This window comes from Oikopleura dioica, chromosome 1 (genome assembly GCF_907165135.1).
Source record: "Oikopleura dioica chromosome 1, OKI2018_I68_1.0, whole genome shotgun sequence".
NCBI classification, from domain to species: domain Eukaryota; kingdom Metazoa; phylum Chordata; class Appendicularia; order Copelata; family Oikopleuridae; genus Oikopleura; species Oikopleura dioica.
Genome location: NC_137291.1, coordinates 424,410 through 439,723, shown reverse-complemented (window position 1 = coordinate 439,723; position 15,314 = coordinate 424,410). Strand labels below are relative to the sequence as shown.

At 35.8% G+C, this 15,314-nt stretch overlaps 1 protein-coding gene across 1 annotated transcript; it reads right to left on the bottom strand.

The window, feature by feature from the left end:
* Positions 1–2,908: 2,908 nt before the first annotated feature.
* LOC145710907 (uncharacterized) lies at positions 2,909–7,446 on the bottom strand. Its single transcript, XM_081788621.1, has 6 exons — positions 7,399–7,446; positions 6,222–6,480; positions 4,067–4,293; positions 3,869–4,023; positions 3,773–3,827; positions 2,909–3,132 (listed from the first exon to the last, which is right to left on the bottom strand). Exons 1-6 carry the CDS (start codon positions 7,421–7,423, stop codon positions 3,032–3,034), a joined length of 822 nt encoding a protein of 273 aa, XP_081644747.1. The 5' UTR covers positions 7,424–7,446; the 3' UTR covers positions 2,909–3,031.
* Positions 7,447–15,314: the final 7,868 nt, after the last annotated feature.

Here is a 15,314-nt window from a genome sequence, read left to right as displayed (position 1 = left end):
CTTCAGAAAAATTTCCCGACGTAGGGCCTTAAAATTTTTTCTTCGATATATTTTTCTTCGACTAATTGCAAATTTTATCATCGTATCGCCTATTTTGCCTAGTTTACCATTTTTGGTCAATTAAAATTTTTGGTCAATTTAAATAAAGAAAATGTTTAGAAAACTGGGGTTTACAAAAGAAGAAAAAAAACCGTTATCAAATTGTTGTTGGCAAATTATCGAAACTAAATTTCAAAAGAGACATTCAAGAATAAATCGAGTCTTCTTATATGCAGAAATCGAAATTTGCTGGCAGTTCTGCCACGACTGCAACTGGCAGCTGCCAATTTTGGCAGTCACTTGGCAGTGGCAGTTACACTTTTCAAGGACTGGCAGTAACTGACAGCTGCCAACGATTGGGGTGGACTTTATCCAAATGCCGAGTTTATCCATATAGTTTATCCAAATAGATAAAGTCGGCATTTGGATCAATGCATTTGGATCAATGCTGCCAACCGACTGCCACTTCAAAAGATATTAGTTTTTCTTTCTAGAATGACAAAGAAAAATAACGTAAATGACCAAATTTTGCTCCCGTGACCTATTTTATTCCATTTTTCCTATCAGAAGAGACATTTATATTTATGATAATATTTCTTTTATATTGCCAACTTGTCAAAACGACTGTTTTGAATTTAGTTTGACTGTAAAAATTTTTACAAAAAGTATCGAAATCGGCAGTTTTTGGCAGTCAACTGGCAGCTGCAAGTGGCAGCTGCCGATTTCGGCAGTCACTTGGCAAAAAAGGCTTGCAGTCGCTTGGCAGTGGCAGTCGCTATTTCTTTTCAGATTTCGAACTCTGCTCACATGTATCGCTCGCATGCGATACCTGAATTCAAAATAAATCATACTGTTTGATATAGTTTGCTATTTGATATAGATACGATTATATATTTGTGAAGATGAAAAGCGTCTTCTATGAGATAAATATATTTATATGAGTGTTTCCGATATTTCCTGCGCAGATAAGTATCTAGACTAACGATTGTTAGTTTGAGAAAGATTTTTTAAAATAAGAGTATAACAATTTTAAATAACTTTTAAAAATCAACAATTATTAGTCTAGAAACAGATGTGTGAACAAAAAATTTAAAATACTTACTTAATTGAATTTCTTTTAGAAGAGACGTTTTTTTGACTCGATATTTTTTTGAAAGGTAGTAGGGGGTTATCATTCGGGCTGCCCCTAAGCCTAAACCTAACCAAGGGGGCTACGCCCCCCGGGACCCCAATCTAAGGCCTAAACTAGAGGGCTTCGCCCCCCGGACCCCCCTGAAGAGTTCCCAGTCCCTAACCCTAACCATTAGCTCAGATTCTAGAGATATTGGATGGCTCGAATCATAGGCCCGAATTATAACCCCCTCTTCGTTTTGAAAACGTCTCTTTTAATATTCTTTATGCATAAATGTCAAGAATCACATTTAGGTTTATTTTATTTATTTACGAAAAATGTATTTATATTGTTATTATGAGTTTAAGGGGGAGGTCAACGAGAATAAGAATCTTAAAAACAAATTTCCCGAAAAACCCGATTGCGTAAGTTTATTTTGACTTCTCGGTTGGGAAAAAAAGGGTATTAAGAATCTATCGGCAAAGAGTTTCGCGAGTCTTCGCAGAAATTTTGTGCACTTCTTTACCAAAAGTGTCCGAAAAAAAATGACGAAAAAATCAGAAAATTGCCAAAATGGCAATTTGGGGTCCACTTTGAGACAAGTTTTCGGCCATTTTTTCTGGTCAAAATTTTTTCTTCTTTTCGCCGATAGATTTTTTCAACCCTTTTCTTTTCAACTAAAAAGTCCAAATTTTTCCAGCCAATCAGGTTTTCTCGGAATTTTGTTTCTAAAAATCCCGATTCTCGTCGACCCCCCCCCCTTAAGGGGGAGTATCACGCATTTTCGGCTAAAGGGGGATCGGAGATTTGCTCTTATTTCCAGAGCACCTTAGCTATCCCAAAAATTCTTCCTCGAGTAGTTAGATATGACCAATATCTAGGGCTGTTTTTCTCGGATTCTCATTAATTCAAGCGGTTTTGGCAGTAGAAAGCTGAAACTGAATCCCGTTTTCAAAAAATTGCGATTTTGGCCTCTCGGAGAATTGAAATTTTTCTAAGAAATTAATTTTCAATCATGAAAACGCTAATGGTTTTAGAAACTTCATTCCCTTATCTAGGGCTGTTTTAAAGGAAATTTTGTAAACTCTAAAAATTCTCAACAAAATTTTTTTTTTGCAGAAGTGGTTCCAAAAATGAAGATTTTCATGAGGTCAATCGGTAGTTAAAAATGACGAGTAGGATATTTTTGCTTTTTTCTTGTGAGAACATTCATCTCTGATTGAAAAAATTCATAAAAATGAAAAAAATATACGACTCTGGATAAAGAAAATTAATACAGAATGTCGCGGGAAAATTTCACTAGGCGCGGTTAAACAACTTTAAATGTCATTCTAAGGTACTTTTTCTGAAAAATAAGAAAAAAAATTATTATCTTTTTTAGTAGTCCAGGCCTAAGCTACAAGAATCTTGAGAGAGATGATTAAAATACCGACTTTCAAAAAAGCGTTATACTCCCCCTTAAGAGACGTTTTTTTGACTCCATGTATTTGTACCTGTCTCTGTTGAAATTAAGTATTTATTAAAAGCAAAAAATACATGTTGATTGTTTCTTATAATTCTTAAAGTATGTATTCATGGATGTTTACTTGAAGATTGGCAAAGAGCTATCTATCGATAAGCTTTCTTCATGTTGGCTTTCGACCGCATCTCAGGAGGTGTTTCCGGCCGGGGCTTAGTATTTTCCGGCCAAAAAATAGAATAACCTCCCGGAATCACAAAATACTCCGGATTGTGTCAGTAAACTTATAAAATATACTATAAACATGACAAAAAGAGATATATTTTTGTTGTTAGAAAATGTAAAACTTGAAAGAATAAATTTAACAGGACGTCACTGGTAAGCTTATACAATTTTCATTAATTTATGGGAATTCAGAAAGATCAGTTTGAAGTCATGTCTTTAATCGCGAAATACCATCCAACAACAAACAGGACAAGCCATAGGGATCGACAGAAGATTGAAGTCCAATAAGTCTTGTCCACTTAAATATTCATATTTTTGAATGCAGGCTTTATCTCGGAACGTAAATTGTCCGCACCATAGTCAAAAAGCAATTTTTACAAAGCTTTACGAAAAATCAGCGCTTTTGGTCATTTTTAGTATGATATTACAGTGATAACCTATTTTAAGGCCGGCCTTTTTAAGGCCACTTTTTCGGAAAATCCCAAAAATCCGTCATTCTCAAAAAATCCATTTTTAGGCCACTTTCTTTCAATTTCTATTCAATATCTGAAAAAAACAGTGTCACTTGAAAAAACTTAAATTATTCGACTGCGTTATATCTCGTGTTTCCAAGAGTTTCATTTGTTGTCATCCGACTCGAGACAAAAAATATCCATTTTAAGGCCATTTTTGGAATTCGCTGTCATCCGAAAATCGGCCTTAGTTTTGGTTTGGGTGCGGATTAAGGTTTGAGTTTCAGCATCAAATAAAGTCCTCCAATTCGAAGATAGAGACGATTCGGCGAATTTTGCGGAAAAATACTGCCTACCCGCCAAAAGCACCATAAGTGTTGTCGGCGCCATTTAGCAGCCTTTATTTAAGCACGTATTAACCGACCCTGGTGCGGACAATTGTTTTATATCCACTTTTGGTTTTTTTGATTTTATTATCCTACTTACAAGCGCGTTGAACTTCCTTCATTCCGGCCCAAAGTTGTTGTTGATTCCAGCCAGTCTGAAAATTATTAAAAATATTTTTGAGTAGCAAACACTCACGCATTCCATTATCATCATGTCTTCTTCTGAAATAGGCATCAGCTCATTCCAGCCAGATTTATAGCCGCAAATATCTGTTTTCACTGGAAATTGATACAATCGGTCGTCAAACGGATTTGAGCAACAGCAACAAGCTTCAGTATTCCTCGGTTTTCCTTAATAATTTAATAAATTTTGCCCGCATAAAACGCATGTTACCGGGAAGAATTTCGGTAATGAAAAAGCAAACAAAATCCGGCGAAGGTTCAGAAAAATTTGATTCGACCATAGCAAATTTCGGAGGCTCATATGTTGTGTAAGTACGTCTTGACTCGCCAGATCCACTTTCATGTTCATGTCTTACGAGTATTGGACGGCTTTTTAATATTTTTATGTATTGGTGAAACATTGCTTTTCGAAGATTTATATCGGCTCCTTCTGGCGAACTGATTTTGGTTCAATTAAGAAACCACACTGAAAATAACCCCGATAGTTTAAATCGACGTAGGAAATTAATTTGTTTAAGGACCACCCCCCTCCCGTCAACAATTTTCCTCAAAAAATCGAGAATAATCTTTTTCTGCTCGATCGAAAATTATAATATGACCGATAATTATTGCCGCTATAAATTGTCGAAAGAGTCAGATTCTTGTTGCGACTACATTCTTTGATCTTTTTCGGCGCATATGACTCATAATGCCTGCAACGTGGCCTTGACTTTCCTCTTTTTTAATGAGTCATTGGCGTCGGATAAAAATCCACGACAGTAGTTCTTTATAAAAAGTATAAATTTTTGACTTACAGTGAAAACCCATTTTAAGGCCGATTTTTGGATGACAGCAAATTTCAAAAGTGGCCTTTAGGGATCCCCCGATTTCGCCAACTTTGACGTCGAACTACTTTTTTCTGGGCTAAGCTTTTTAAATGGTTAATGGCTCATTTTGAAGCCCGTTTCTCAGTGAACAAACTCTAGTACAGAAAAAAATTTTCATAAGGGCAAACACCTCGAAAAAGCGGGCTGAATACATAGATACTCGCGAAAACCCCCGTTTTGGGCCTTTTTCAAAGTCGAACTAGTTTTTTTTTGCTCTTATATAGAGACTTAAATCAATTTTTATTTTCTTTCTTGATCCCTTATCAACAATCTCTAGTACAGAGACATCGTTTGGTCAAGTAAGAGAAATTTTTTCTTAACAAAAACTTTTTGATGCCATTTTGGCCCTTTTCTGGCTCTAAATTGCTCTCTAGCGCCGATATATGGCCGAAAATCCGAATGCGGTTATCATATTCTTACTCAGTGCACTGTAAACGTTCGAAAGACTCCTTACACGTCTATTTTCGATGACATCGAAAAGTCGAAAAAAATGTGATTTCCACGCTGAGTACAAATTACATGCATTTTTACGATTTTCGAGGCTCAAAATTTTGGGTAAAAATGCTCGTAAGGGGAACATATAATATATCAAAATGATCCTCAGAACACGAGGATTCTAAAAATGCCGCATAGACACCCGTCATTAAGACTTGAGAAATCGGGGGTCCCTTAAAATGCACATTTTTCATGTTGAGCCGGATGACAATGATTTTTTTCCTTTTTTTTGTGCATACAACAGGCATTTGCCGAAAATTGTCGTCTCTTGCCTGCCTTTTTCGTGAAAAAACAGGAATAAGGAACTAAGAAAAACATATAAAGATTTTTCATCCGAAGATCAGCTTTGATCACTTAATCAAAAAATTCAATTTAATTTGAAACATTGATTTTTGGTGTTCTGGAAAGGGTACAAATTAAACTTTGATAAGTGAGAATCTCTTCGGTCAAAGACGAATCCTTGACTGAATTTTGCTCTCTCAAGTTAAGGAAGTTCCAACTGCCTCTCCACAGAAGAACGAAAATTTCAATTTTAGATTCTGTTTAGATCGGCTTCACTTTAAAGATATTACAAGAACTTAAAGCGTCACGCTAGATTCTCGAATCAATCGAGGATATATCGCTCAGATCATTCCGGACTAAATTAACTCCAGATGGCGGATAAAAACCCCTTCTTTTCGCTAAATTTCAGCGGCGTAAGTTCAGGGTTAGGCCCTAACCGTTAGGGTAGGGTCGCTTAACTGTAATTTAAGATGATCAAAAGTGGCCTTATAATGGATATTTTGAGGATGACAAATTTTGGGAATTTTTCAAAAAAGTGGCCTTAAAATGGTGGGCCTTTAAATGGGTTATCACTGTAAATATGCATTTTTAAATTAATTTCAAATTGATCATTTATCAATAATTTCTTTATTTATTGAAAATGTTTCGACGCTCGTTAAGATTTCATTGTCAAAAACATTCCCGTGCACAATGTTTAATTATTTATAAATTAAACCAATTGGCCTGAACAACTCTTGAAGATTTTGTAAAACATGTTCTTCAGGAGGAACTTGAATAGCTTCGTAAGCATTACCACTTGAGCTCCATTGATTATTGTCTTGATACGGGAACGGACCGGCAGAACCTTCAGTTTGATAAACTGGCAGAATAGGTTGCCCTGGGTATGGAATGTTGGAATCAGGATACGCATTACCAGAAGGAAACCCCCATTGCTGGTTTGTGCATGATGATTGACCATCTGCATTATAAGCAGATTGAAAACCTGGTGACTGAGTTGAATTATCATTTATCTTTTACAAAATACTTGAGAAATTAAAAATGCTTACTAAAAAATTCTCAGTAAGACAACGTTGATATGAATGCCAAGAGAATCAAGTGCCAAGAAAGTCACTATTAAGCGTCTCCCCAATGATCGAGGCCGAGAATGATTTATTCGGTGACCCAAATTTTTTTTTTACAGTTTACTCGCAAAATTTAGACCTTTTTTGTTTGGCATATTTCTCGAAAAAGGGCCGAATTGTGCGGGTCCGAAATTCGAGTTAATTTGCTGTTACTTCAAAAAAGATCAATTTTGGAGACCTAAAATGTTGAAACATTAAAATTCGGAGAAAAATTTAAAGGGGAACAGTCCTTAAGTTAAGCTCAAAATTTGTTTCGAAATTTGAAATTTGACCGAGTAGATTTTGAGAAAGCGATCTCAAAATTCCCCAAGAATACAGAAGTCTGCTGACTTTGAAGACGCGGGAGGGGATCGGAAACTCCCCAAAAAACTTGAAATTTCGAACTCTGGGCCGAAAGCAGAAATCTAATTCGTTCTTTGAAAATCTCTTGAAAGTTCGCATCTGTTTGACTCTTCTTTGCTTTCTTTTGGTCAGCAATTAATAGCGACCAATTTTGTCTATGTTGCTTGAAAATAGGGTTCAGTCCTTGCAGTACTGCCAGCAAATTTCGATCTCTTAACCATTTTCAAAAGACGGCCGCGCCTGGATAAAGTGACAAGTTAAGGATGTGTCACTGTATCAGGGGTGGATATTTTGATTTCAACTCCTCATTTCAACCCCAATTTGACCATCCTGATTGGTCGAGAGCGGGAATTTCGGGGTTTGAAATGAAGTTTGAAATCAAAATATCCACCCCTGCACTGTAAGTTTTCAAGACAATATAATAAATTCAACTCTGCCTGGAGACCACTGATTATTCTCCATATTTTGATGACCGAAGGTTGACCATAAATTAAAAAATAAAACTGACAACTTTCTTAAGAGAAATGAAAAATCACAACAAATTCTAGAAAAGAGTACCTTTGGTGCGTAAGGCGCTTGTACCCGAATTTCGCTGATTAAAAAATATGCGATTTTGGTGAAAATCAATATTTTTACTCATTATTGGATAAATTCCGGCGCAGTCCGCCTTAGTTCAAATAAAAAATTGAAATTCATCGAGATTATTTCTTATAATTTCGAAAGAATGTATTTCTGGATTTTCACTTGAAGATTCTCAAAAAAAGAAAACACTGAAGTGTAGCTCTATGATAGAGCCTCTATGAACCATAGACTATGATGAGGGGACTATGATCCACTTTCGGTGAATTTTCGCTTTTGGCGAATTTTCGCTTTCGGCGATTCTTTGTTTTTGGCGAATTTAAGCTTTTGGTGAATTTTTCGTTGGGCGAATTCGCTTTCGCTTCGCTGTACAAGACAGGCGTTCGCTTCGCTTTCGCTTCGCTTTTTGGCTGGAAAAAATTTTCGCTTTCGCTTCGCGTTCGCTCTGAGTTTTTAAACGAAATTTATATGCCTGCCCTGTTTGACGGGCTTGGTAAGGCAACAAATAAAAAAACTGAGTCTCACCAGTGATTTGAAAGTTGACAGCCTACAATTATTTAATTTCAGATAAATTCAGTCGAAATTCTAGAAGCAAGACTACAGAAAGTTTACTCTCTTTTTTGAGGGCCATAAATGCCGAAAATTAGGATGGATTTTTAAAATTTTCGGTTCAATTTGAAATGATATAATCCAACTAACTATTGAAAATACTTGGTTATAACAGAACCCATTTGTATTGTTATTGATAAGATTTTGTAAATGAGATCGTCGATGAATGATTGAACCAAGAACTGGAATCAAGTTAATCTTTTTATTGATAATTAGAACAAAGGAGAAGCATTCTTTTTACAAGCCCAAAAAACGTCTCTTTTTTGAAAAAAAACGAAAAAGGGAATTCTCCCAATTTTTCGTGCGTTGATAAGTTTCCAGACTAGAAATTATTGAAAAATTTTTTTAAGGGGGGGGGGGTCGACGAGAATTTTCTCAGGGGTGATCGTAATTTCTCTTATACTCATAGTCTGCTCATGAATCATATATTTACTGAATCCTCAGATCATCCCGAATCTGTCGAGTCTAAAATTATTGGATAAAAATGAGATTTAGGGGGTGAAATTAACCTTACGCCGCCAAGTGTGCCATATATGGCACCAAGACTTTAAACCGCCTGTAATTTATTTTTTACTTGGAGTAAGAATTTCGCCGACCCCCCTTTATACCCTTATTTTTCGCTAAACTTTCACGTGGTAGGCATTTGGTTGGCTTAGCTTCGCTACAAATGCGTCAAAATAGCGAATTTAGCTTCGCTACTCGTGTGCCATATATGACACAAGAATGCATTGTGATGTGCCATATTTGGCACATTTGGCGGCGGTGGGACTTTTTTCCGCCGAAAATGCATTGTAAGGAATTTTCCCTTATATGAGGAAGATAAACATTGCCGACATCAATCTGATGTCATTTGATGTCGTCTGATGTCCTATAATGTCAAATGTCTAACATTTGGAAGCATGACAAAAAAAAAATTATTTTAAACATCTCCAGCCGACTTTTTAAGACTTGTGCCATATTTGGCATATCGAATACACTGCAATGTGCCATATATGGCACATTTGGCGGCGGGGGGTGAAATTCGAGTTTGGCGGCGTAAGGTTAACAAAATAATAGATACGTCTGTAGAAAAGCAAAGATAAAATTGAACTTTTCGATTGGTTTTATTTTGATATATATACAATCTTGTCTTGCCAGAGGTTGCCAGAGGTTTTATAAAGGGTCAGAACTGAAAGGGTCAGAACAAAAATACTTCCTGTTTCTCTTATGGAGATTTTTTTCAGTTTTGCTGCTTTCCTTTAGTTCGGGTTTCTCCCATTCTTTTTAATTCAAGTCGAAAGATAGTTTTTAAAAGGTTTCTTATTCGATCTTCGTCGCGGCAAGCAATCTTTTTAGCTCTTTCAACCACTAATATAAAAGATCTTGCAAAGTTCTGATAAAAAAGCTCATAATATCCGCGGTGTTTCTTATTTAATAGCAAAAAATTAAAGAAGTTTAAGAAGAAAAATCGGGAAATCAAAGAAAATAATGATATCTTTTTTTGAGTCTTTACCAGGGATGTAAATCACCACACCATTTTCATTCCACCACAGCAAAATGGTGGGGTGATCCGTGGTGGAAAAAATCACCCCACCACCACCACCGAAAAAGGGTGATGGTGAAAAATCACCCCACCACCACCACTGAAAAAAGTGATGGTGAAAATCACCCCACCACCACCACTGAGAAAAGTGATGGTGAAAAAATCACCCCACCACCACCATTGAAAAGGTGAAAAAAGTTTCGAGATCAATTTAGTCAAAGTTATTCTAGATATCACTTTTTTGTTTTTTTTTTTGCCGCGGGCGAGTTCTTTAGAGCTAAATATGGCAAAACGCAAAAGATTAGACGATGGCAAAAGACGATGGACTCTGCAACATCAAATGAGCGATATTTGATACAGGAAATGGGTGAAAATAGTCGTATGTGACCTTTCCTAGTCTGAAAATGACCTCTCTAGTCTTAAAATGACCCAATATTCACCTGTTCTAAAGAATTTGTCCCATGGAATTCCTGCGTTCGAAAAATGCGCGGCTCTTCACTCCATTTTGAGCTGCATTATGAAATATATCAAGAGGATGGAAAGAACAGATGCAAAAGTATGAACAATTATCATTAATTATTATTATTAATTATTATTAATTAATTATCATTTTTGCATATGAAATTAAGATCACCGAGAATTTGCCGACCTTTGAACAAGTTGGTATCGAACTTGAAAAACTTGCAGTTCCCAAGAAAAATGAGGATGGAGAGTTTGAAGAAGATTTCGAAATAAACGAATACAAGGAAATTTTCGCTCGCAGCTGTTTCATAAAACTCATGTTTTTCATGGCTGGAAAAGCTTATGTTAGTGAATCGATTGGAGAAGTCGAGGGAAAAGAGAGTTCTCGCGTCTTGGGCGCTACTAAAGGTATAAATTTTCATGTTTCAAAGTTACTTCATTATATTTTATAGCCGCGGTTTTTGTCTATTGGCCGACACACAAGTGCAATTTATATAAACTCATCGGGCATATGGAGAAATCATCGGATTATTTTTTTCGGAAAAATTCCGAAATTCTAAAAAAAGAAATTGCCAACTGGCAAAACGACGCAAAGCAGTACATAAAAGATCTTTGGGGAAAAATAAGCGATGAGCCGACCTTGTGTGAAATGCCTGCTCAAAATTCGGATGACCAAGAAGTTGATGTTGATCCTTCTTTAGTCGCCTCAGCTTCTCGTTCAGCACCCGCGAAGGGAATAAATGACAAGTAAAAATAACGGTTATTGTCCTTATAGCATCTTAGATGAAATAAATAAGTATACTAAATTGGATCTACCGGACTGGAAGCTATTCTTGAAGATCAATGGAAAATACTCCCCAGGCGAGAGTCAATCAGTAACGTCACTTATTCGATCTTTTTGGGAGACCAACAAAATGGATTATCCAAGATTGTATAAAATTACTGGTTATGTAAGTCGATGGAAGTCTTATTATTTTCGTTAATGTAAATTTAAGCTTCTCTCAATAAATTCGTCGTCATCAGAAATCGAGCGATTGTTCAGCATCGTCTCCAGCAAAACAAGAGATCCGAGTCGAAATCGCCAGAAGATGGCTACAATCGAAAGAAATTTGCAAAACGAATTCGCTGGCAATTTCAAGGAGCTTGGAGAAGAAATTAAAAAATTTTATAATAAACAGTAGTTTTTATGTCGCAAGTTATATCTATTTATCTTAATAAATGATATTTTTCTATCAGATAAAATGTAAATGGCCATTGTAAAAAATCATCCCACCACCACTTCTCGAAAAAAAATGGTGAAAAATCACCCCACCACCACCACTTAAAAAAGGTGTTGGTGAAAAATCACCCCACCACCACCACTAAAAAAGGTGTTGGTGAAAAATCACCCCACCACCACCACTGAAAAAAGGTGATGGTGAAAAATCACCCCACCACCACCACGGAAAAAAGGGGATGGTGAAAAATCACCCCACCACAGTGGTGGGGTGGCTGTGGTGATTTACATCCCTGGTCTTTACTAATGACTCGAAAGGTTGTTTTTTTAAACAATTAAATTTTGAGTTTAATAATATTGTCAATATTAAATTGATCCAAAAAATGGATTCAAAGCGTTAAGGAGGGGGTCGACGAGAAAAATTTTTTCGTTTTTTCAAAATTTTGGTTATATTTTTGGATTCCTTACTAAAAAAGGAGAATTTTTGGTCTCCAGCTTTTCGCGGATTTATTAACTTTTTTTAACAAAATTTTCGATTTTGTGTCTGGATTCCGAGATTTTACGAAATTTAAAAATTGGTCATATCACCCAAAAATAATTCCCATCAAATTTTCATGTGCTAGATATTGTTTTTTGATGATTTTTTAATAATTATCAGTAAAAAATTCTGAGTCTCCGCGACTTTGGTAAAACTCCCTATGAAATGAGCAAAAATGACGATTTTTAGGAAAATCGGATATTTTTAATCAACAGTCAAAAAATTTTCACGATAAGCATCCCTTTTTTCATTGTCGCCGCTGTATTTTTAAAGGTTTAAACTTACTTTTAAAAATATTTGATTAAGAAAAAAAATTCACGTTATTGAGATTTTTTGGTCACGAGACACCCCCACTTTGACCTAAATTTTACAAAATTTTTTGGAAAAAATTTTTTTTCACGTTTTCGCCGCCGTATTTTCAGACCCTTTTCTTTCCACGTAGATAGTCAGAATTTGTCTATCTAAGCAGGTCTTTCCGCATTTTTGGTCACAGAAATCCCGATTCTCGTCGACCTCCCCCTTAAGAATGATTTTGAGGCTTCATTTTTCTGAGTTCCATCTTGATTCATTTATTTCAAAGCAAGAGTCATTGACTAAAAAAATTGCATAAGAAACGCGTTGTTTTGTCTCTCAGAATCAAAAAGGTCTTTCAAATCATTCCTTTCTTCGAGGGGGTACTGAATAGCGCCGCCCGGTTCGGTTCAAACCGGGTCTCATCTGATCAAATCCTGACAAAAATAAGTGTTTGGATCGAGAGCGAGAATGGGGCCCCGCTTACCCCATGAGTTCTCTACCAGATAATGCGCGCGTAAGGGCCCTTGGCGTCAGGTGCTTAATAAATTGATGATTTAATGGCAAAATGATTTAATGGAGATTATTTGGACTCCCCCAACTGACATCCTAAATTATTAGTATTCTTTCTTCTGGTGATCAGACTATTTAAATATGGAGTTATCGCTTGAACGCATATTGCGCAGATTTCTGCGCAGAGCCCCTTTAAAGCTCAATATCTCATACTTTGCTTGACCAAAATATTAATTGGACCCCTACTTTAGGAGCTCTTTTTCGATGAGGAATCCGAATCTGGCATCGAAAAAATTTTTGACTTCAGGATGAAAATTTGGCTTCAGAACGAAAATTTCCGATTTTTTCGAATCATGCTTTTTAGCTTTTCAACAGTTCTGCATTATTTTTTCTGTGGTTGAAAATTATTTTTTCCACGTTTAATCGCATTCTTACATCAAATTTAATATAAATTTTATCATAAATTTATATTTTGTACATTTGTTTTTGAGATCAATGAAATAGAAAAAAATTGAAAAAATACTGGTTCATTTTCGAGTAATTTTAGAAATAACCGTTTTTAGCAAAGTTCGGGTTACGGTTAGGATTTTAAACTATAATGAGCTCGTTCGCAAGCGTCTGAGCTTCATTTTGGTAGCTTTGATTTTTTCAAATCTCGACCATAATTGTCGCTAGAGCGCTCTAATGGTGCTGCGCAGAAATCTGCGCAATATGCGTTCAGCAGGAAAGAAATTTCGTGCGTTCATGCGTTATTTATGGAATTGTGGACATTTTTTCTCCCCTTGTTTTCTGAAAAATGTCCACAAATTTGATACAGAGCCTCGAAAAAAATGTCCCAACAAACTTGCTTAAATTTTTTTGGAGAAAGAAAAGATATAATTTGACAAAAAATGTCTACAAATTTGATATCCTATATTTTTGAATGTGTCCCAAGAAAATTTGTCAACAAATTTCATAAAAAACTGTATAAGAATAAAAGTTTAAATAAGAAAACATAAAAAAATTAGCATTGAAACACCGAATATCTTTGAGAAGAGCAATATCAAGCGGGACTGGGCGGCGCAGGGCGGCGCAAGGCGGCGCTATTAAGTGACTCCCCCTTCTTCTGAAAAAAAAGAACCTTCTTCTTTTCTTATTTCCAAAAATAAAAATTCTTAGGAAAATCTCTAGAGCTGTTTAATCGTTTTCTGATAGTCTATCAGTGATAGAGAATATTGAAATATTCACCATAAATGCCATTAATTATCCGTAAATAAGTATTTTTCAGAAATATGCATATCGATAAATCAAGCACAGCCTTTTTAGGAGTCAGTTTAACAGTACAATCAATAATGCTCAATAATAAATCATGATCCTAGTAATCAAAATTCGTTTTGATTTAGTTTTTTATCAAAAAAAAGCATCATTAATAATGATTCATTATAAACAGTTTTATGATAAAGCCTTCTTTATAATGAAGCCATTTTTATAATGACGACTTCTTTATAATGAAGCCTTCTTTAAAATGATGCCATACCACCTGGATACAACCTTGATCTATCTCTATCGTTATTTCTAACTTTATTACCAACAATTAAAAAAAGGAAAATCTCTAGAGCTGTTTTGTTATTTCTAGGAAAAATACTTAAACGAGCACCATAAAGGACAAAAAATATCTGTAAATATTCATTTTTCCGAAAGAGGGCAATTGATAATATAAGTATAGCATTTTTAGGAGTCAGTTTAACAGTACAATCATTAATCATTTATTCATAAGTTTTAGAAAGCTAAGAGAAACGATGCAATAAGCCTGGGTCTCAGGCCCAGGACTCATTTCAAAAGTGACGCCTCGGTCTCAGACCCAGGATACCCTCTTAGAAGTGACGCCTGGGTCCAAAAATTAGGAGATGAGTGTTGTTAGAAGAAAAAATAATTAACTCATATGAATAATTGATAAGAAGTCTAGTTTACTTTAATTAAGGTAAGTGTTAGGGGACACCTGCGAAAATCACGGAACAAACTAGCACGAGGGGGATAGGCAAGAGTTAGTAAGAGTTACTGAAGGTAACTGTTTTCCTGGTAAAGAAAAGAAGTTTTACCAGGAAGGGATTTTTAACAGATTTTTTGAAATGTCAAATAAGTCAAAACATAAAATGAGCTTATTGGCTTATGAAATAATTTAGTCGACCCCCCTCCGAGCATATTTTTATCGATTTTTTATTATATAGTTTAATTAAGCCTGCCAACGGCAAGCGTGCCATAAGGCCAAACCTTGGACGCACTTTTGGAAGCACTGGAGACCGGTTTTCATTATTTTGTTTTTCTATCGTTTTTGAGTTTATCAAGTCATTCCCAATCATTCATTCAGGAATGCTGTTAGGGTTGAGTTCAAAGTCGCATTTGGGCTCGGATTAAATCCAACGGATTCGACTTGGTTTAGAATCAGGGTTCTGGAAAGAGCTCTTGTCTGAAAATTTGCGTCACTGCCAGCCCTTGAAAAATTAAACTGCCACTGCTAAGTGACTGCCGATATTGACAGCTGCCAGTGGCAGTCGTGGCAGTACTGCTAACAAATTTCGAACTCTGGTTCAATCAACGTGTTCTGTCGAGAGCCAAAATTGTTATTATCGACTCTTAAACTAAG